The sequence below is a fragment of the Rutidosis leptorrhynchoides genome, chromosome 7 (genome assembly GCF_046630445.1).
Source record: "Rutidosis leptorrhynchoides isolate AG116_Rl617_1_P2 chromosome 7, CSIRO_AGI_Rlap_v1, whole genome shotgun sequence".
Taxonomy (NCBI): Eukaryota; Viridiplantae; Streptophyta; class Magnoliopsida; order Asterales; family Asteraceae; genus Rutidosis; species Rutidosis leptorrhynchoides.
Window position 1 is genome coordinate 113685820 of NC_092339.1, and position 23746 is coordinate 113709565.

At 36.2% G+C, this 23746-nt stretch overlaps 1 protein-coding gene across 1 annotated transcript; it reads right to left on the bottom strand.

Moving 5' to 3' along the window:
• Nucleotides 1–19551: 19551 nt before the first annotated feature.
• Nucleotides 19552–23405, bottom strand: LOC139858605 (NAC domain-containing protein 86-like). The gene is made up of 6 exons (XM_071847437.1): nucleotides 23249–23405; nucleotides 22184–22461; nucleotides 21745–22089; nucleotides 20723–21136; nucleotides 20569–20644; nucleotides 19552–20153 (listed from the first exon to the last, which is right to left on the bottom strand). The coding sequence occupies exons 1-6, from the start codon at nucleotides 23403–23405 to the stop codon at nucleotides 19552–19554; spliced, it is 1872 nt and encodes a 623-aa protein (XP_071703538.1).
• Between the last annotated feature and the right edge of the window lie 341 nt (nucleotides 23406–23746).

Consider the following 23746-nt stretch of genomic DNA (forward strand, 5'->3'; position numbering starts at 1 on the left):
AACAACTCTTCACTTTTACAATTCTCGATTTCTTTACAAAATGATCCAGAGACTAGAGCGATTCGACTTTTCGTTCGAAGACGGACTCGATCTGGTTCTCTACAATTTTGTTGATGTTAGCTTCATCTGAAAATCATCGAGTGTTCATTGAGATGTAAGGATCACGATTCAGTACTCAGTTGGATCTGAAATCATCATTTGTTGAATTTGAAATTTTTGAATTTATGTTGTTGATGAACACTGTAGCAATTCCAAAATCATGAATATGTGAATTTGCAACTTATTCTTCTGAATTTGTGAATATGAAGATGATTATCATGAATTTGAACTCCGATTGTTTTTGGATTCATCGAAACTTGATTTGAATTTTGATACTCATGAATATACATGTGTAAGGTTTTGTGCAGTAGTAGTAATAATAAATTTTAATGCTCGTACAGTAGTAGAAAAGTAATACTTGAATTGGAATTTGTGAATTTATTTTGATGTTATGATATGATTTTGTGATGATAGGAATTGATGTTTGTGTATTTGTATTTGAGGGTTTGAAGAATAATAATAAATCAAATATTTTATAAATTAAAAATATATACATTATAAGATTTTTTATTTTTTACGCCGGTGGTCCCTCTATTTTAGTGAAGAAAAGAGTAAAAAGACGAATTTACCCTCACATGCAAGGCACATGGCATGACTTAACTGACTTTTTAACAGAAAGTTGACGGAGGGACGCGATATCTTAAAATGTGATAATGAAGGGACGCTGTGAGCAAAAAAAAAACTTGAGGGACGCTGTTAGCTTTTTGAGGTAAAATGGAGGGACCAACGGCACAATTATTTCTTCTTATTATTAAAAATTATCATTTTGAATAGAATTATTATTTTATATAAAATATTATTATTATTACAGTTAATATTAAAAAGTATCGTTATTATTAAAATTATCATGATTAGAATTATCATTTTTTTATAATTAATATCATCATTAGTAAATAAATATTGTTATAATTATTATTAGTTGAATAATAATAATTATTATTATTATTACAAAATAATACAACTATTACTCATTATTATTATTATCAATATTATTTTATCAAATAAATATGTGATACAAAGATATTATTACCACGCGTAATATAATTATATTAATAATACATACCACTATATTTTTATGATATGGTGTGAACTGTATAAATTTTATTACTTGAGATATATAAAAGTATATATTTTTTTATCATATATAAATTTTTTAATATAAATTTTATTTATTAATAAATGACTTGTATTAAGTACTCTAATAAAATTTGATAAATATATTTAAATATATAAAACGACTATATTTAAGTTATATAATAAACATGTATAGATTTTGGAAGTCATTTTGGGTCAAGTTGATTTTGTTGACTTTTGCATATCGGTCTCGAGCATTAAGATTGTGATACACTATGACTTGACCTAAATTGTTAGACAGCTATTGACCAACATATATATATATATATATATATATATATATATATATATATATATATATATATATCGGCTAAAAAGTCATGTTTTTACCCCCGATATTGAGTCCCAAAAGCATAAAGTTCAAAACTTTTTCGGCTAAATAATCGCTTTTTCAATTAAATTTGTAGATAAAGTAATTACGAAGATGATGCAAAAAAATCAAAAGAAACGGAGCTAAAACGAAGATTCTAGAGCGAAAACGGTGAAAGACAAGTAATCAAGTTACGATCCAGTGAATCGAGGCTGACCAGGCACAAAAATGGCCTGCCATACGGCTTGCCAGTATGGCAAACGGCCTGCCAAACGGTCAGGCAAACGGGCTCGATAAACGGCTTGCCTAGCAAACGGCTTGCCAAATACGGCCTGCCAAACGGCCTGCCAGCCGTTTGCAGACATTTTTCAAGTCTAGTTAAGGGCTTTTTGTCATCTAATTTCCACACACCTCTCTTCACTCTCTCACTACAATATACTTTCTCTCACTAGAGCTTTCAAGGCCTTCTCACCTCCGAGCGAGAAATTAATTACCCGGAGGCGAAAGCCGAAGATTGTAATAGGAGCGGTCTAGAGGATGTCAGCACTTGTAATGGTCTAGATCTCGTCTATAAACGGTGAATGCTTTCCTTAATTTAATGAAGTTATCTTGTTATCTTAAGTTGTTTTCATCTTGCATGATTATCTATCTGTTACAAATATTTATTACATGTTGAATACTTTTTCTGAAACTTATCATACTGTTATGCTAAAACCTTGATGGTTTAGAAGTTTAATTTACGGATCACCCTTTTTGCTTATTCACGTGGCTATAACCTAGTGTTAGGACTTGATCAACCCTAGGTGTAACACCCCGTTTTTTCCCGTACATATTTAAATGTACAAACTTAATTATTAGCACGATTATATATTGTTCGTTTATGTGATTAAATGAGCCAAAGTGTTAGTTTATGAGTGGGTGCATGTATGTGAGTGTATATATATATATGTATATATATATATATATATATATATATATATATATATATATATATATATATATATATATATATATATATATATATATATATATATATATATATATATATATATATATATATTTGAGAATACATGTGTGGACGTGTATATGTACGTGTCGCGATGGAGTTGAGTCGTGCGGGACTTAAGGTTGAAGCTTAGGCATGCACAGGAAGAGTGAATGAGGTGTGCTAGTTGTTTGAACCATCGTTTTGTGTTAAATGGTCGAAGTGACTAGGCTCGGGCAAACGCCGCGTCGCGAGGGGCTGGACCGCGCCGCGATAAACAAAGCAAACCTGGATCAGAGATTGGGTTAATAAGGGCCTATTTTCCCTTTATGTGTCGCGCCGCGATGATTAAGGCCGCGCCGCGACAGTTCTGCTGAACTGGTGTCGGACTTAGCTCATTTTAAGGGATTTTAAGGGGCAAAATGCTAAATTGACATATGGATCTGATGGGGGCATTAACTCTCCACCACATATCCATTTAATTCATTTTCCTTTTCTCTTTTCTTCCCATTTTCTCTCCCAAAATACAAAACCCACTTAGTTTAATCTTGAGATTTGAAGGTGAAGATTTGTGAATCAAACCTAGGAGCAAGAATTAAAGTTGTTCCTTGTGTCTCTAGCTACACGTTGATAGTCTCGGTAAGTTCTAACTCTAAGTTTTTGAGTTTTAATTGGTTAATGGCTAAGGTTTTGGTTACTAGAGATTTGTAAGACTCAATTGGTGGTAAAATGGGTGAGTTTGGGTTATGTTGTTGTAATTAAACCCTAATAGCCACAATCTAGGGTTTTGGCCTTGTGATTTGAGGTTGTAAGTGTCAATTGATGTTGTTAGTCACTAATGCACTTTAAGATTTATGAAAGAAGTGTTAATGAGTAAGTTTGACTTGATTGTGAGTCTAAGTATTATAAAATGGGTCAAAATGTACTAGTTGACCTAATTAGATGAAATGGGTATGGATTACCCTAAGTTTTGTGTTAATTGAAGTTAATAGACTTTAATTCACTAGTCTTAGTGATTAAAGTCGAGCCTTGGCCATTTATGGGCGGTTGTGAGTAGTTGAGTCATTTAATGCAAATTGGGTCATTAAATGCTCAAATGGGAGTATTGTGGTTAATCCCACTAGTTGTGAAATTGAATGTGCACTTAATGATTTAGGTACATTGCGTTGAAGCTTGGAAGTGCTAAATCATCATCCTTGTGACAAGGTGAGTGGAATAATTATACGTTCATGTATATGGCGTGTTTTGTGAATGTTATGGTATGAACCATGTGCCGGTAGTGCCATAACATGTATGTGACGGATATAGGATGTGAACCACGTGCCGGTAGCATCGAGTGTGAATCACGTGCCGGTAGCACTATAAAATGAGGCATGAACCACGTGCCGGTAGCTTCAAAAGTGTGAACCATGTGCCGGTAGCACTATAAAAGAGTGAGACTCAAATGCGTATGGTGTGAACCACGTACCGGTAGCACCATAACGTTATGGTTAAACATATTGTGTTGTTATCGTTTAGCATTATATATATATATATATATATATATATATATATATATATATATATATATATATATATATATATATATATATATATATATATATATATATATATATATATGGTGTTGAGTATATGCTAATGAGATTTGGTGTCAATTTACGACTTGTTAGTATTTCGGGTATGATTGACTTGCTATGTGAGTTACATGTTCGTGCGAGGTATTTGGTATTTGTGATTGCAAATAGATGGGTTATATATATGTATGTATAACTATTGCATTCACTAAGCATTGCTTACCCTCTCATTGTTTACCATTTTTATAGGTTCCGGCTTAGATAAGGGTAAGGGCATACGGTTGGATTAGTTGTCTCCCGTTTGTGTTGGCAGGGGGTGCTTTTTGAATAGCTTTTGAAGTGGCCTAACGTTTTAGGTAGTTTAGCCTCAAACCATGCTCGAATGTCATTTGGATTATAAACTATCATTGTAGTAGGTCAAACTTGTATTAAACTTAATTAATGGCCTTTGTGCCTTTGGTAAACATTTAAACTGTTGTACGTTTAAATGGAACTTGTGGAATGGTTTACATATTTAATTGGCGCGTAAATGTGTATTGTATAAAAAAAAATTTATCGTATGGAATACGGGTTGGGTTGTTTCAAGTGGTATCAGAGCATGGTCTAAGAGATTTAGGGGACTTGAGATAGGTGCCTAGACTTGGGCTTTATTGTGTAAGCGCTTTATGCAGGACTTGTAGGACTTTGGGTCTAATCGGGAATTGTTAGTGCTTTGGTTTATGTGAACTAACCTTGTGCTAATTGATTTGTGTTGTGTTTAGAAAGCATCGAGCGAGATGGACGTTGTACTAGCAAGTTAATGTGACGTGCTTGCGTAACAATGATTAGCTACCATTGTTACGGGTGCAAATCGTGTCAAACAAGTAATGTACGACGATTGTCGAGCGAGATGGAGTAGTGTGGTGTACATGTATATACTTACATGTTATGTCTTTTCGTTCTTTGTTTAATCTTTTCCGTTTTATAGAATGAAGACGAGAAACGGACACGATAATGATAACGGTGGTACGAGTGAGGATGTTGAACTCACGGCCAAGGTTGAGGCCATCTTTAAAAAGTTAAAGAAGGATTCTCTTGACGATGTCCGAAAGGTCTTCCAAGAGTCGGTCGATGGACAAGTGACCGAAATGATCAACGATCGAATGAAAGCTGCAATAGAGGAGGCTTTAGAGGCTAGAAACATTTATCCTCGAGGCGAAGGGGGTGAAGGTAATGGTGGGGGTGGAAGGCGGGACTTCCACTACAAAAATTTCAAGGATACTCAACCTCCGATGTTTAATGGGGTGAGGGATCCATTGAAAAGCACTTGTTGGATTTTCGATATCGAGGGAGCTTTCCGTACCGCGGAATGTCCTCCCGAGAAGAAGACGATGTATGGGTCTAGCATGTTACGTGAAGAAGGCAAGTTGTGGTGGGACGATAAAATCAATTTGGATGGTGAAGAGCAATGTATGAGCTTGACATGGGAGGAGTTTAAGAAGGAATTTTTTCAAGAATACCGAACTTCTTCCGACCTTGATAGAATCCGGGACGAGTTGCATCATTTGCAACAAGGTTCAATGGACTTGGTTACTCTCAAGTCTACCTTTTTGGCAAAGACTCGTTTTTGCCCGGAATATGTTGGTGACGATCACAAGCTAATGAAAGATTTCTACCGTACCTTGAATGATGAGTTAAAGGGTAAGATTAGTCGGGGGAATGTCTAAGACTTTTGAAGAGCTATTCGAGTTGGCTCGGGGTTTTGAACCGGAGGTTCCGAGGAAGAGTGATTTCACTTTTTCAAAGAGAAAGTTTGAAGGTTCGAGCCATTCGAACTTTTCAAATAAAAAGAACAAGAAAGGCTCCGAAAGCTTAAATAATGCGAAGAAGGGTGCTTCCTGGGGTTTCAGGCCCACGTGTTTTAATTGTAAACAAAGGGGACACATGGCCCGTGATTGTACCAATGGACCGAACAAATTTACTTGCTATAATTGTGGTAAGGAAGGGCACAAGAAGCCGGAATGTCCCGAGTTGAATAATGATCATGTAAAGAAATTGGAGAGAACGGCAGGCACGGCTAGGGGTCGCAACTATTTGATGACGAATGATGAAGCTAAGCAATCCAACGAAGTTTTCTCAGGTACTTTTATGGTTAACTCTAATCCGGCAAGGATTTTATTTGATAGCGGTACAAATTTGTCGTTTGTGTCTCCAAAATTTGTGCCTAAACTTGATAGACCGTTAGCTAAGTTAAGTCGTCCGGTGGAAGTCGAAATAGCGGACGGCAAGATGGTGCTAGTGGTTGATGTGTGTAAAAATTGTGATGTTGTTTTTGGTGCCGAAAACTTTAAAATTGATCTCATCCCTATGACTTTGGGCGATTTTGATATCGTTGTTGGTATGGATTGGCTCGATCGTAATAGAGCCGATATCGCGTGCCATGAGAAGTTTATTGTGAAGACCCCTAGAGGGGGAGAGTTAATTATTCATGGTGAAAAGCGAAGAAGACTTGTGGCGATATGTTCTTTTGCGCGGGCACGACGTTTTCTTGTTAGTGGTGGCATGACTTTTCTTGCCCATGTTGTTGATACTCGTGACGAGCCACCACCTATTCGTGAAATTCCGGTAGTTAGTGAATTCGAAGACGTTTTTCCGGATGAGTTACCGGGTGTTCCGGCGGAAAGACAAGTTGAATTTCGTATTGAGTTGGTTCCGGGAGCTACCCCCATTGCTAAAACTCCTTATCGTTTAGCACCAATGGAAATGCAAGAGTTGTTAAATCAAACCCAAAAGTTGCTTGAGAAGGGTTTTATTCGACCGAGTGCTTCGCTGTGGGGCGCACCGGTTTTATTCGTGAAAAAGAAGGATGGTAGTATGCGGATGTATATCGACTACAGGGAGTTGAATAAAGTGACAATCAAGAATCGCTATCCACTACCTAGGATTGATGATTTGTTTGATCAACTCCAAGGTGCGACGTATTTGTCTAAGATCGACCTACGGTCCGGCTATCACCAAATGCGGGTCCGTGAGGAAGATATTGAGAAAACGGCTTTTCGAACGCGTTATGGGCATTCTGAGTTTGTAGTTATGCCTTTTGGTCTTACAAATGCACCGGCGGCATTCATGGATCTTATGAACCGAGTGTGCCAACATATGTTGGACAAGTCAGTGATTGTGTTCATTGACGACATACTAGTCTACTCGAAAAGTATGAACGAGCATGAATGTCATTTGCGTGAAGTATTGAAGACGTTACGAAAAGAGAAGTTGTATGCTAAGTTCTCCAAATGTGAATTTTGGCTAAGGGAGGTTCAATTCCTTGGTCACATTGTGAATAAAGACGGCATTCAAGTAGATCCGGGGAAGATAGAGACGGTGAAGAGTTGGAGACAACCGACTACGCCTACGGAAATCCGAAGTTTTCTCGGATTGGCTGGTTATTATCGTCGGTATATCCAAGACTTTTCTAAGATCGCTTCTTCATTGACGAAAATGACGAGGAAGAACTCGAGGTTTGTTTGGGAGAACGAGCAAGAAGTTGCCTTTCAATTGTTAAAGGAGAAGTTATGTCAAGCTCCGGTGTTAGTGTTGCCGGAAGGAGTGGAAGACATGACGGTTTATTGTGATGCTTCGTTAAATGGACTCGGGTGTGTTCTAATGCAAAGAGGTAAAGTCATCGCTTATGCCTCTCGACAATTAAAGGAACACGAGACGAGATATCCGACTCATGATCTTGAGTTGGCGGCGGTTGTGCATGCGTTGAAAATTTGGCGCCATTACTTGTATGGTGTCAAGTGTACGATTTATTCGGATCATAAGAGTTTGAAACACCTCTTTAATCAACGAGATTTGAATTATCGTCAACGTAGGTGGATGGATGTGGTGAAAGATTATGATTGTGAAATACTTTATCATCCGGGCAAGGCGAATGTGGTCGCGGATGCGTTAAGTCGAAAGTGTCAACACCCGGCGTTACAATTGGGATTGTTACGTATGATTATTACTAACGATTTTCTTGAAAAACTCGGTGTGATTCAAATAGAGGCTTACTTTCACAACAAGCATGCAGAGCGAATTGTGGGACAATTGGAGTTCATTACTATGGGCTCGCATGGTTTGTTGTCTTTTCAAGGAAGAGTGTGGGTGCCTAAGATGGGTGATTACCGACAAGTGCTACTCGATGAAGCACATAAGTCAAAGTATTCCATTCATCCGGGCGCGACGAAAATGTATCTTGATTTATGGAAAGATTATTGGTGGCCGGGCATGAAACGTGATGTTGTGAAGTATGTTGAGCAATGCGTCACGTGTTTGCAAGTTAAAGCCGAGCACCAAAAGCCGTATGGCAAGTTACAACCGTTAGAAATCCCTAAATGGAAATGGGAGCACATTACCATGGATTTCATCACAAAGTTACCTAAAACGGCGAGAACCCAATTTGATTCGATTTGGGTTATAGTAGATCGATTGACGAAAAACGCTTTGTTTCTTCCCATTAAGGAAGTGATATCATCGGAGACCTTGGCTAAGTTGTTTATCAAGGAAGTCATCTCTCGACACGGCGTTCCTATATCGATTGTTTTGGATCGAGATACTCGTTTTACATCTCGATTTTGGGAAAAGTTTCATGAGGATATGGGTGCACAATTGAAATTGAGCACGGCGTATCATCCTCAAACGGACGGTCAAACCGAACGTACGAATCAAACTTTGGAAGATATGTTACGTGCATGCATTATCGATTTTGGTGGTAGTTGGGACGAGCACTTACCTTTGGTGGAATTCTCGTACAATAATAGTTATCATACTAGTATTGGGATGCCACCTTATGAGATGCTTTATGGGCGTAGGTGTCGAACCCCGATTTGTTGGGGTGAAGTGGGACAAAAGGAAATCGGGAGTACCGATTTGGTTTTAGAGACGAATAGCAAGATTGATGTGATTCGAGAGCATTTGAAAAAGGCTCAAGATAGGCAAAAGTCGTATGCCGACAAACGTAGACGAACGATCGAATTTCAAGAAGGTGACATGGTGATGCTTAAGGTTTCGCCATGGAAAGGTATTATTCGATTCCGAAAACAAGGAAAGTTAGCTCCTCGGTTTATTGGGCCGTTTAAGGTTTTAGCTCGTGTTGGTGAAGTTGCGTATCGTTTGAAATTACCTGAAGAGCTTGCGGGGATCCATAATACATTTCATGTTTCTCATCTCCGTAAGTGTCTTGCGGATGATTCATCTTGGGTGCCATTAGACGAGATTGAGCTAAATAATAAGTTAGAGTATATCAAGGAACCGATTGCCATACTCGATGAGAATTTCAAAAGGTTGAGACATAAAGAGGTTAGGACTTTTAAAGTTCAATGGCGTCGTAGTAAGGGTTCCGAGTTTACTTGGGAGCCCGAAGAGTTTGTGTTGGTATATCTTCCCTCTTGTCATGCGGCTTGGATCACGAGGACGCGCTCCGATTCAAGTGGGGGAGAGTTGTAACACCCCGTTTTTTCCCGTACATATTTAAAGGTACAAACTTAATTATTAGCACGATTATATCTTATTCGTTTATGTGATTAAATGAGCCAAAGTGTTAGTTTATGAGTGGGTGCATGTATGTGAGTGTATATATATATGTATATATATATTTGAGAATACATGTGTGGACGTGTATATGTACGTGTCGCGATGGAGTTGAGTCATGCGGGACTTAAGGTTGAAGCTTAGGCGTGCATAGGAAGAGTGAATGAGGTGTGCTAGTTGATTGAACCATCGTTTTATGTTAAATGGTCGAAGTGACCAGGCTCAGGCAAACGCCGCGCCGCGACGGGCGGGACCGCGCCGCGACAAACAAAGCAAACCTGGATCAGAGATTGGGTTAAGAAGGGCCTATTTTCCCTTTATGTGTCGCGCCGCGACGATTAAGGCCGCGCCACGACAGTTCTGCTGAACTAGTGTCGGACTCAGCTCATTTTAAGGGATTTTAAGGGGCAAAATGGTAAATTGACATATGGATCTGATGGGGGCATTAACTCTCCACCACATATCCATTTAATTCATTTTCCTTTTCTCTTTTCTTCCCATTTTCTCTCCCAAAACACAAAACCCACTTAGTTTAATCTTGAGATTTGAAGGTGAAGATTTGTGAATCAAACCTAGGAGCAAGAATTAAAGTTGTTCCTTGTGTCTCTAGCTATGCGTTGATAGTCTCGGTAAGTTCTAACTCTAAGTTTTTGAGTTTTAATTGGTTAATGGCTAGGGTTTTGGTTACTAGAGATTTGTAAGACCCAATTGGTGGTAAAATGGGTGAGTTTGGGTTATGTTGTTGTAATGAAACCCTAATAGCCACAATATAGGGTTTTGGCCTTGTGATTTGAGGTTGTAAGTGTCAATTGATGTTGTTAGTCACTAATGCACTTTAAGATTTATGAAAGAAGTGTTAATGAGTAAGTTTGACTTGATTGTGAGTCTAAGTATTATAAAATGGGTCAAAATGTACTACTTGACCTAATTAGATGAAATGGGTATGGATTACCCTAAGTTTTGTGTTAATTGAAGTTAATAGACTTTAATTCATTAGTCTTAGTGATTAAAGTCGAGTCTTGGCCATTTATGGGCGGTTGTGAGTAGTTGAGTCATTTAATGCAAATTGGGTCATTAAATGCTCAAATGGGAGTATTGTGATTAATACCACTAGTTATGAAATTGAATGTGCACTTAATGATTTAGGTACATTGCGTTGAAGCTTGGAAGTGCTAAATCATCATCCTTGTGACAAGGTGAGTGGAATAATTATACGTTCATGTATATGGCGTGTTTATTTGTGAATGTTATGGTATGAACCATGTGCCGGTAGTGCCATAACATGTATGTGACGGATATAGGATGTGAACCACGTGTCGGTAGCATCGAGTGTGAACCACGTGCCGGTAGCACTATAAAATGAGGCGTGAACCACGTGCCGGTAGCGTCAAAAGTGTGAACCATGTGCCGGTAGCACTATAAAAGCGTGAGACTCAAATGTGTATGGTGTGAACCACGTGCCGGTAGCACCATAACGTTATGGTTAACCATATTGTGTTGTTATCGTTTAGCATTATATATATATATATATATATATATATATATATATATATATATATATATATATATATATATATATATATATATATATATATATATATATATATATATATATATATATATATATGGTGTTGAGTATATGCTAATGAGATTTGGTGTCAATGTACGACTTGTTGGTATTTCGGGTATGATTGACTTGCTATGTGAGTTACATGTTTGTGCGAGGTATTTGGTATTTGTGATTGCAAATAGATGGGTTATATATATGTATGTATAACTATTGCATTCACTAAGCATTACTTACCCTCTCGTTGTTTACCATTTTTATAGGTTCCGGCTTGGACAAGGGTAAGGGCATACGGTTGGATTAGTTGTCTCCCGTTTGTGTTGGCAGGGGGTGCTTTTTGGATAGCTTTTGAAGTGGCCTAACGTTTTGGGTAGTTTAGCCCCAAACCATGCTCGAATGTCATTTGGATTATAAACTATCATTGTAGTAGGTCAAACTTGTATTAAACTTAATTAATGGCCTTTGTGCCTTTGGTAAACATTTAAACTGTTGTACGTTTAAATGGAACTTGTGGAATGGTTTACATATTTAATTGGCGAGTAAATGTGTATTGTATAAAAAAAAATTATCGTATGGAATACGGGTTGGGTTGTTTCACTAGGATACAAGGTAAGTAGTTATGTGTGCTTAACGCAACAATAGGGATATAGTACCTACGTACGAATAACCACTTATTCGTCATAGAAGAGCTGCCCATTTAGGTTGTGATTAGAGTTAGCAACAGAGAGTTCAGTGAACACTAGCTTACTCAAAAGCATGATTCGCGTCAGAAGCAATGTTCTTGAGATGTTGTAAGATGATCCGGGGTTGAATAAGTGATCGCAAAGGAGAGAGACCTCTATTCCAATTAGCAGTACCTTAGAATATCTAAGATTGCACGTCTGTTAATGTTAAGGAATAGCATAGTGATTAAGTGGTAGGATATTGCTTTAGTTAGACCAACTAGGATTAAGAAAAGCTGAGACTTTCCTTTATTGGGTACACCACTTTGTTCATGTACCTAGGATTCTATCCATAAGGTCATTTAAACCTTTTAGGTTAACGTTGGGAGTAGGGATATCCGTCTTAGCCAGAATCTTGAAGGCCTAAACTCTTAGTGACAAATTAGTTAGGTTCATTGCCCAGTTGATTGAGGTTTAGTGTTTATCCTAGGAAGTTAAACTCGTGCGATAATTCCCCTTCAAAATCTTATTCTCCATACCTATCTATCTTTACCTTTATAGTCAAATTACTGTTTTATTGAGTTAATCTTAATCTATCACCTCTTGTCACTAGGGTTAACTATATAGGCACTTTTGTCCCACATTACTGAGCAAACATACAAAAATACGAACCTGAGTTATATTTACCACTTACTCGTTAAAAGGAAGATAAGTAGGTGAGTTAAAGCTAGGAACCCCAGCTAAATATAAATGATAAAACCATTACGCCCCTGAGGTAGCTAACTCTGACGTGTTGCGGCCTAACGACACCGCACAAATAAAATCGTCCGTTTTGGCCATATATATATATATATATATATATATATATATATATATATATATATATATATATATATATATATATATATATATATATATATATATATATATATATATATATATATATATATATATATATATATATATATATATATATATATATATATATATATATATATATAGGGGCAGGATCAATGGGGAAGTAACCAATCGGGGGGAAGCGGGGGGAAGCAAAATAAATTTTTTTTTTTCGTTTTTTTTTGGAATTTTTTTTTCCGGCATCAAGATCACACGAAAATATGAACATTTAGAAGAGACACTTCTTGATGAATGTCATTATTTAGGCGGGAAAACGATCGACAAAAATAACATTCAAGATAATATTGTTTGTGAAGAATATGAACGACTTTTTTTCATGTTTTGTGAAGTAAAATTTAGCCCGATTTAGAGTTTTGGGTTTAGGGTTTAGGGTTTGGTGTTTTGGGTTTATTCCATAAACCCAAAACACCAAACCCTAAACCCTAAAACCTAAACCCTAAACCCTAAACTCTAAACCGTTCGTGTTAAAAACTCAATCTAAATCCTAAATCTAAACCCAAAATCTAAACCCTAAACCCTAAATTTCTAAACCATAATATCTAAACCCTATAAACCCTACTATCTAAACCTCAATAGCTAAAACCTCAACATATGCTCGAAAAACACGATAATTATTATATATTACTTCTTCGAGCGTTTTCCCGCCAAAATAAAAACATTTATCACAAAGCGTCTCTACTAAATGTTCATATTTTCATCTCATCTATAATGTTCGTGAGCAAAGTTATTTCAAAAAACGAAAAAAAAAAGTTTTTGCTTCCCCCCGCTTCCCCCCGAATGATTACTTCCCTCTTGATCCTACCCCTATATATATATATATATATATATATATATATATATATATATATATATATATATATATATACACATACTTAAGATAAGTTCGTGAATCCGAGGCCAACCCTGGACTTGTTCAGTGCTGTCATATGAATAATTGCTACGAAATACAGTATCGTGAGTTTCATTTGCTCCCTTTTTAAATGCTTTTGCAATATATATTTTTGGGACTGAGAATACATGCGCTGCTTTTATGTTTTATGAAATAGACACAAGTAATTGAAACTACATTCTATGGTTGGATTATTAGACCGAATATCGCCCCTTTTAGCTTGGTAACCTAAGAATTAGGGAAAACAGATGAGAGGATTCTGTTACCTAATTGACGCGAATCCTAAAGATAGATCTATGGGCCTTGATAAGCCCCAGTCAGAGAATTTGAACTGCTTTAGTACTTCAATTTTTATACAGGCGAGAGGATTCTGTTATACAGGCGAGAGGATTCTGTTTTGGGGATATTCTATATGCATTATGTTAATGTCGGTTACCAAGTGTTCACCATATGAAGATTTTATCTTTATGCAGACGAGAGGATTTTGCTTATAAATAAGAAAATCTTGTGGTCTATTAAAAATTATGGAAATGATCGATTATGATAAACTAATGAACTCACCAACCTTTTAGTTGACACTTTTAAGCATGTTTATTCTCAAGTATTAAAGAAATCTTCCGTTGTGCATTTGCTCATTTTAAAGATATTACTTGGAGTCATTCAGGGCATATTTCCAAAGACGTTGTATTCGAGTCATTGAGTTCAACAAGATTATTATTAAGTCATTTATGATTTGGATATATTATAAAAGGGTATGCATGCCTGTCAACTTTTGATGTAATGAAAGATTGTCTTTTAAAATCGAATGCAATGTTTGTAAAACGTATCATATAGAGGTCAAGTACCTCGCAATGAAATCAACTATTGTGAATCGTTTATAATCGATATGAACGGGTCCTTTCAGTTGGTATCAGATCGGTGATCTTAGCGAACCAGGTCTTGCATTAGTGTGTCTAACTGATAGTTGTTAAGATGCATTAGTGAGTCTGGACTTCGACCGTGTCTGCATGTCAAAATTTTTGCTTATCATGTCATATCGAAAAACTACCTACTTATCATTCTTAAGTCTAGACACGTTTTCCTGCATTTATTGCATAGATAGTGTAGAGACGAATTCATATCTTAGCATATCTGTAACTGTAAACTTTACCTGACATCTTCCAAAGATTCTTCCGTGATTTATGGAATTTTGGTATTATATATACATATGTAAAATCTAAGGGTTTGTAGACAAATTAGAACATCTGATAGTTCTCAGTCATCCTTAAAGATTTATAAGCTTAGTTTGTATTTAGTGCGTTAAATTCCCATTTATGATTTAAACCAGCTCTTACTTAAATCTACCCAATAAATCCCTTAGTTATCCACCATGTACTAGACTTATAGTGGTTCCATAGCTTCTAACCTTGACCATGCTCAAGTAGTCCTATAGTACATCGACACTGTACTCTACTGTTGTAACAGTGTTTCCTCGAGTCTTATACTCTTGACCAATGTCATGATCTGGTCCTACGGTAATTCCCCATTTACTTTATAGTATTTCCGATGGGTTCATACCTTGACCAATGTACAAATACATATAATTAATTACCCTTATAATTGTCGACTTTATAAAAGGTTTTAATCACGTTTATTGGTGGAAGGACGATAATAACGAGGTTTAATATCATAGACAGAAAGCGAGTACGAAACGATAACCATCCCTAACTAACATTATTAAATCATGGCGAACAATCAAGAAATTACTCACACATCATGGCAACAAGCATTTATAATATTAATAAATCACAAACATCGAACAAGAATATTATAATAAATTAATAAAACAAAGGATAGATGTTACTGAATAATGTCGGCAGAATAACACTTGTATTTCTTCATAATATCCATAGCGTTACAATGCTTGATAGCTTCTACTACTAACTACATACTATTCTCCTATTGATCACTGGAGAGCGATAATAGAGAGATAATTATTTTTCTAATCTCTGTACTTTTCTCTCTCTAGAAACTAGAGAGAGAAAGTAGAGAGAACTAATCTCCTATAGATCACTAGAGAGCGACTATAGAGAGATATTTGAGAGAGAAGTGAAGAATTGGTGTGTTGAAATGGTGGGATGAAGCCCCCATTTATAGGAAATACTTGGTGGCAAAATTGTAATAAAATTGCTGAAAAACCCCTGGCAGGCCGTTTGGCAGGCCGTTTGGCAAGGGGTTTGGCAAGCCGTTTGCTAAGGCCATTTTTTATGCCCGTTTGCTTGGGTAAGCCGTTTTTGGTGCCCGTTTGCTGGCAGGCCGTTTTCCATTATGACAAGCCATTTGGCAAGGGGTTTGTTGGATCGTATCTTGTCTTTCACCGTTTTCGCTCTAGAATCTTCGTTTTAGCTCCGTTTTTTACGATTCTTGCGCCCACGCGTTCGTAATTGAATATCCTACAATATGAGATTAAGTAAATAAACTTTTCCAAAAATTATAAAATAAGTTATTTAAACGTGAGTTAATCGTCTTAGCCGGTTTTGCTCGTTTTCCCCCGTTTTTCATCTGTTTTTAGTGATTCTTGAAACATAGCCTTTGTAATGACATAATCTACCAAATGAAGCAAATAAATGCTTATTTAGATGATAAAGTCAATTACTTTATCATAATTGAGGCTAATATCGGGGGTAAAAACGTGACTTTTTAGCCAATATCAGTTTCATTTTCAAGTAACTGATGTAATTTCTTTCGGAAGTATTGTGTTGTAGTTTGAAAGTATTGTGTGGTAGTTTGGAAGTTCCATTTAATGGTAGAAATATCTAATTAATATATGTGTTTCAGTTTCTAATTAATATATGTGATTCAGTTTCTAATTCAAGCTTCAACCCTAATTCAAAGGCTGTAGACGATGTGAACTAGCTATTAGTTATACTCTATACCCTAAACCCTAATTAACCCCTAACTTAACCCTAATTCACATTCATCTACTACACTAACATCCGATAACGACATTAAAGATGTTAATGCACATAGATTCTTTATTGATTAAAGTTGTGAAACGGAGATGCTTTATTTAAAATTGTATTCAACAGAGATTCTTTATTGATCAAAGCTGTAAAACAGAGATGCTTTATTTAAAGCTGTATTCAACAGAGATTCTTTATTGATCAAAACTGTGAAACAGGGATGCTTTATTTAAAGCTGTATTCAACAGAGATTCTTTATTGATCAAAGATGTGAAATAGATATACTTTATTTAAAGTTGTATTCAACAGAGATTCTTTATTGATCAAAGCTGTGAAACAGAGATGCTTTATTTAAAGTTGTATTCAACAGAGATTCTTTAAGTAGAGCTGTTTTCAACACCTGTATTCTTCCTCTATAAATACAACCCCTCAATTCTCAACAAATCACACCTCATACACCTATTTCTTAATTTACTAAACTTCCCACATTCAAGTTCAAAATGAGTCAAATGTATGTTATGCTACAAGTTAACTACGGTGGTGAATTCGACCGAGAGGTCAAGAATTACTCTGGTGGTGAGCAACAGGAGTATTGTTTAAATGTCCGAAATTATCAATTGTCCGATCTGCTAGCATTTCTCAAAGAAGACATACATGTTGACCACAAACAAGTATGATTTTTCAAGGAGTCCGACAAGCCAGCCACTCTTCTTGTAGAGGAAGAAGACTGTAATGAGCTTGTTGGTCGAGCAGTGTCCCGTAATGAAACAATCAAGGTGTACATCGAATTTCGGGACGACAGCGAATACGTTGTGTATTCTGATGAAGAGGACTATGTACCTTCCGGGCCACAATATGACACGGATGGCAAGTTCTATTCGGATGATTCGGATGACAAGTTCCCTTCGTATGATTCTGATGATTTATAGATGTTTAAGTTGTATTCTCATTGTGATTGTGTTAGTCATGTTTGTGTTTAGCCATGTTTGTGTTTAGCCATGTTTGTGTTTAGTTTCAACAAAAATGTAACCGTGTTTGCTGTTTTAATAAAAGTGATGTTAAAAAAATAATCTTTTATAATTAGTAATAATAATAATAATAAATTTAATAATAACAATATTAATAACAATATTAATAAATTTGATAATAACAATACACCGACACATAACACTGTTACAATAACACCATTACAATACACCGATACATAACACCGTTACAATACACCGACACATAACACAGTTACATAACAACGTTACATTACACCGTTACATAACAACATTACATAACACCGTTACGTACACCGACACATAAATACTGTTACGTACACCGACACTTAAACACCGTTACATTAGAGCGGGAAATATTTGGGCTGGAAACATTTGTGCGGGAATTCTTGGTGGCAGTTTGTGTCTACTTAAAGAGTAGCAATACACACTCTTTTCATCCATATCTACCAATTCAAGTCTCTCTATCTCTATCTCTACAATCACACTATGAATAAAACAAATAATAGACCTATTAGTGAAGGTCGACAAGTCAGTCTACAAGATTTTCAAGAGATCGACCATGAATTCAGAAGAATGGGTTGGCTCCCTTTCCTTTTGCTTGATAAGTTCTTTTTTCCTGCACTCGTGCATCAATTCTATTCCAACTTTGAATTCACTAATGAACAATTAGTGAGGTTTCAAATCTATGACTGGCAACACGAGTATATTCTTGAACAATTTGGTATGCTATTGGGCGTACCATTTGAAGGTAAAAATATCTATTTTCCCAGTGAAGACCTCGAAGCTCTTCCTCAGGATATTCCAAAATATGACGTGACCATACTTGTGTGTCGTACTACGGTTCCATTCAGAACCATAGAACGTTCAGGCATCCTTGATGAATATCTTCGTCCGGGAAATATTGTTATAAGAAATGCAATTATTAGGAGTAACATGTACCACCGCAAACCAAACGTCACTCGATTGTCAATGACTTAAGCATGTCTTCACTGGTGCATAACTCACAACATCCAAGTAAATATTGCTCATTTGGTCGATTCCTGAATGAATCAACTTCGTTATGCAGAAACAAGACCTCATCTTCCGTACGGAGCATTTCTGAACCGTATATTTACTAGTATTGGTGTGGTTGAAGGTCTGGTGGGACGACGTCCGATAACCACGTTACTATCGACCGGTCCTTCGTTTCTGAAACATCGGCAGCATCGAGCTCAGTTTCTGAAAGTTCGTCCACTAAATCGGATGCTCGTAGTCATCCTCGTCGCCGTTATTAGTGTGTTTCAATACCAGTAACTTTGTAGTCGTGTGCTTGAAGTGTGTTTAATTCAGTAAGTGTGATTAATTTTAGTAAGTGTGTTTAATTTTAGTCGTGTGTTAGATATGTGTTGATGATGTAGTATAAGTAGGCAGATCGATCAATCGTCCCTAAAGCCTTTCCGGACGACATATCGTCCGGGAAGAAAAAACGCGCGAAACTTTCCATTTTTTGGAGCCAATTTTCGCCAGTCAAGTCCGTAAATAATTGATTATTATCTTAATGTCGTCCGGGAAAAGTCGGTCAACAAAACAGAAAAAATGCGGACAGAAAAAGGAGATTTTTTTGTCGAGTAGTGGCTTTTCGCGGACGACTTTTGTCGTCCGGAAAGGTCATGTCCGGAAAAATCATTATTCTAGTAGTGAGACTGAAAAGAGACGTTGTCGTGCAATACTCAATTAATACATGAAAAACCCGATAACAAATACAGAGTATATCATTTTTTTTTTCTATGAATAAACCTCGAAATGATACTGGAGTTACAAGTTTACAATACAGTTAGAGACCCAAATGTGGATTTGAGTTTTACATATTTCCTAGTTAGAAGACGGACTAAAATATATGGTTAGAAATAATTTGAGTATAGAATAACCAATAAGTTAAGAAAAATTTGGCAAATAATTATGGTGCACCCAAATGGTAGAAAAAGCTAAAGCTAAGGTCACACATGGCCATAACACCTTCTCCATAATCGCATTTGGTATGCTCCATTTTTCTTTATCATCTTCATCTTTTTTCATCCATAATTTCATGATATCACCATCATGATCATAATTATCATCATAATCCACTAGTTCTTGATCTCCAAGATAGATGTAACATATTAGCAAAAGAGAAGCCAACTTCACCACCGAGCTCGTGGTCACTAATTGGTTAGAACCCGCAATAGTCTTAGACTCGTCCAACACGAGCCTTTTGGTAGGAAGCATTTCATATGTTGTCGTAATCCCGGGGTTCAATTTTACACTAACTGTTTGAGATGGCACGATTTGGTGAAAGAATGTGTTGGAGACTTGTCTTGTTGAGATCAATAAGGCGTGACTCACTTCGGTTATTTGGCACATTTCAAAGGTAGGAGTAGTTGAGAAATCGTCTAAATCACCATCAACGTCAAGGAAGTTGTCGCTAAGGTTGTTTGGATCTTCGTTGAGAAATCCTAGCGGAAAGTGGTCGTTATCTGTGTTGTATCGAGTGTTTTCTCCTGAATTTTTATTGAATCAGATTGTTAGTGTTTAACTCACCTCGCAAATCGTATTCTAAACACTTGTATAAAACGTCCAAGGTGTTGGTGTATTAGTGGTGTGTGATCTGACTACCCATAAGAGAGGTCAGGGGTTCGACTCCCATGTGCTGCAAAATATTTTCTTTGAGGTTACCCGCCCATTTCATGGGCCTAAAAAGTCTCAGACGTCTTGCGTTCGAGGCTCACCCGAGGGGATCGTACCACGCGATGCCCGTATGGATTCGTTGCGTGGTGATTTCCTTCTGAGGAATGAGGGTGGTAGAAAATGATCGGAATGGGTGGGTTCCGACATCGCGTTCGGACCCGCCAGTGACTCCTAATCGTTAAAAAAAATACTTTTATAGTCTTGTATCCTAATCAATATATTTTGTACCTTGAACTTCATGTTCTTCTCTTTGATAGTTTGATATAGTTTCCACTGGAACGCTTTTGATATCATCCAAAAATGCCTGCGGATATGAACAAGTAGTATGAGTACATGCTCTATAAATAGAGTTATTAATCATGTATATATTTAGTTTACGTACCGTATCAAGATCCTTGTTAGACATTCCATACCATCTCAAATTCTCAACCATTGGATTTGTATTCATCTGTTCATTAAAATCTCCAATTTCAATACACCTTGTACTTTGATTATCATCTCCTATGAATCTCGATGACGACGTCGCTTGCAAATGATTGCCATTATTATGTGGAAGAAATGAAAAATCGTAATCAATTCCGGTATAATTTCCGCCCCATGTATTTTGATTGATATGATCCTGAGATAGTTGAGCTACTGAAAGGATTTCATGCATTGTTGCTCCGTTATTACTCGATTGTGGTATCTTATAGTCAACGTAGTTAGTCGTCGAACCATTGTGTTGAAAATCTTGAACCTGCAATGGAGGTAGAGATAATCTATGCTGCAACCTTGAACATTCCATTGCTATATCAACCTGATAAAATAAAGTAGTCAGAGGACATTTTTCTTTTTCTTTCAAATATAACGAAAACTATATAAAAAAGTCGGCTCCATCGAATGATGAAAGGGCCGAACAAGAATACAATCAAAAAACAGGGTAGGCTCGAAACTAGAAGAAGAAAACGTCTAACCTCTATCTACTACTGATGAGCCTGGTCAGGCCTGAAAACGACTCGAAAGTAGAGGACATTTATCAGTGTTCAAGATGCTTGCATATATTTTTGATGCATGGGAATTTAAGCATATACTGGTTATAAATATTGGTCCCATGATTAGTAGAAGTACAAATATTGCCGTTCCTTTTTTTTTTTAAAAAAATAACAAAAACTTTATAAGTTTATAACTAGGACTCTTTCATCTTTATAAATGAACAGAGAATGTAAGAGATCAAAACTAATATTGCCATTCTTTGAAGGACATATTAAATTTATGATCAAAACTAACATTGCCATTCTTTGAGGGACAAACTAAATCAATGATTAATTATATAGTAAAGTTATTTTGATATCTTTATTTACCATATGTAAATTTGTATATACAATTTTTATTCTTTATCACATAATACTTGTTTCGTTAAGATACCTTTGATGGAGGATAAGGAAGATTGCCACAATTAGAGAAAGTTGGATTTGGTAAGGTGAATGCATCTTCTAATAAATATTGAGTCCATTTAACATCATTATTGGTATCACATGGATTAATGTGTGTTCCATGAAGCATATTTGATGATGAACATGAAGCAATTTGTGGCTTTTGATAAAAACAACTCTCCGTATCTCCTCCTCCTCTTCCTCCCTCGGAATAAATGTCGATATATGATGACTGATCACTCTTAGCACGTGCATATTGATCTATGGTTGTATTCGTCGTCTTGGGAGGGTTTAAACTCTTCTTAAACACACGACAAAGTGAATAAGCATCCTGCAACTTTTAGGTATAAAAATATATAAATACATTCACGTTAGAGATGAGAAATATGTTAACCAAATTATATAAAAAGAATATAAGAGTGGAATTGAACCTGCAAGCCATATGCGGTTTCACATTCTCTTTCGTCAAGGCGATACTCATGCATAACCCAATCCGTACGAGAACCATGAGGTGCTCTTCCTCTATAGTAAACTAGGGTTTTCTTCATTCCCATTGCCCGTGATTGCGAGTTCACTTTTCGGTCCTTCCCTGTTGCCTTCCAATATCCGCCTTTTGTGGCACGATTTGTCCTTGATCCGTTTGGATATTTACGATCTCTTGGACTAAAAAAGTGCCATTCCAAGTCTTTGCTTGGCAATAAGGATTTGGCTAACAAAAGTTTCAAAATCCCAATTAGAAAAAACTAAAATTATATACAATCAACCATGCATGTCTCTTTAATTAAGTTACTCAGTTTGTTCATTAAATATCCTTAACTAATGAATATAATAATTGATAATATATAGTGATTAAGTACTACATCATGAACAAGAGGATATAACAAATAATAAAGAAAGAAAAAGGTGGTGATCTTCTCTATCTTTAAAAGAACAAACAAAATGTAGTCAAGTTTGCCTTTTGACTTAAATCTTTTGCAACCTAAATTGGCAATGTTTGTGTTCTAATAGGAGCCTAAGCATGTTGGACCACCTTTAATCATTTTTCAATGTTTCTGATCATGGTCTAGAAATCAATACTTGGGGATGAAGAATATTTTAGTTATTTATACACATCTGACTAGGTTATCTGGTAACTTGTTTCAACCCTCTCTATGTTCACTTTAAAATGTGTTATACTCGTGAGGTTCGAACATGACACCCGAGAATATCAGGACGCCAACAACTATGCTAATAAAAAGCTTAATAATTTTTAAACTTGAACACGATTAACCTAGGATACGTAGATGTAAGCAACAAAATATATATACTTAACACGAAAGATATCTTGTGATACTTGGATAATTTGGAAAGAAAAAGATAATTCCATCAGAGTTTTTGAAGTTATAAACTTTAATAGTATGTAGTAAAATGGTAAATGCTATTGAGAACTTAATTCATGAATACTAATTTGCACTTGATCAACAGATATAAGTTTAAAGACATAAACCTATATATACCTGGCAAATCCCATGGTTCACATTTATAAAGATCGACTTCAGGGATAACTTCGAGTTCGATTTCATGGCCATTAATTTTTTTTTTGAGATAATAGGCCACAAGTTCCTCATCCGTGGGATGAAAACGGAATCCGGGAGGCAATGAAACTGGTGCCATTAATCGGTGTGTGTGTATTTATAAATGCTTTTATGTCGTCCGAGAGTTATAACTTGACAATGAGTCGATAACCAGAGCGAAAATGGCACCAAAAATTTGGTATTGTACTAATATATTCTTAGGAAAAAATACAACCTATAGAAGAATGAATTAAAGAAGATGGAAATCAAGAGAGAAGAGCAACAGAAAAATGAAAGAAACAAGGGAGGGAATTGAATGAATTGAAGAGGGAGTTTTGATAATAAGAGAACAAAAGAGATTTATATAAGAAGAAGAAATGAAAAGGTAAATAGGGTTGGGTGGGACCAGGTGGGACAGGGTGGACTACTTTATCTTTAAAT

Coding starts and splice junctions, on each gene's coding strand:
- LOC139858605 (XM_071847437.1), bottom strand. CDS start 23,405: ATGGCACCAGTTTCATTGCCTCCCGGATTCCGTTTTCATCCCACGGAT. Junction 22,462..23,248: donor TGAACCATGGGATTTGCCAG/GTATATATAGGT, acceptor AACTTTTGTTAG/CCAAATCCTTATTGCCAAGC. Junction 22,090..22,183: donor AAACCGCATATGGCTTGCAG/GTTCAATTCCAC, acceptor TATACCTAAAAG/TTGCAGGATGCTTATTCACT.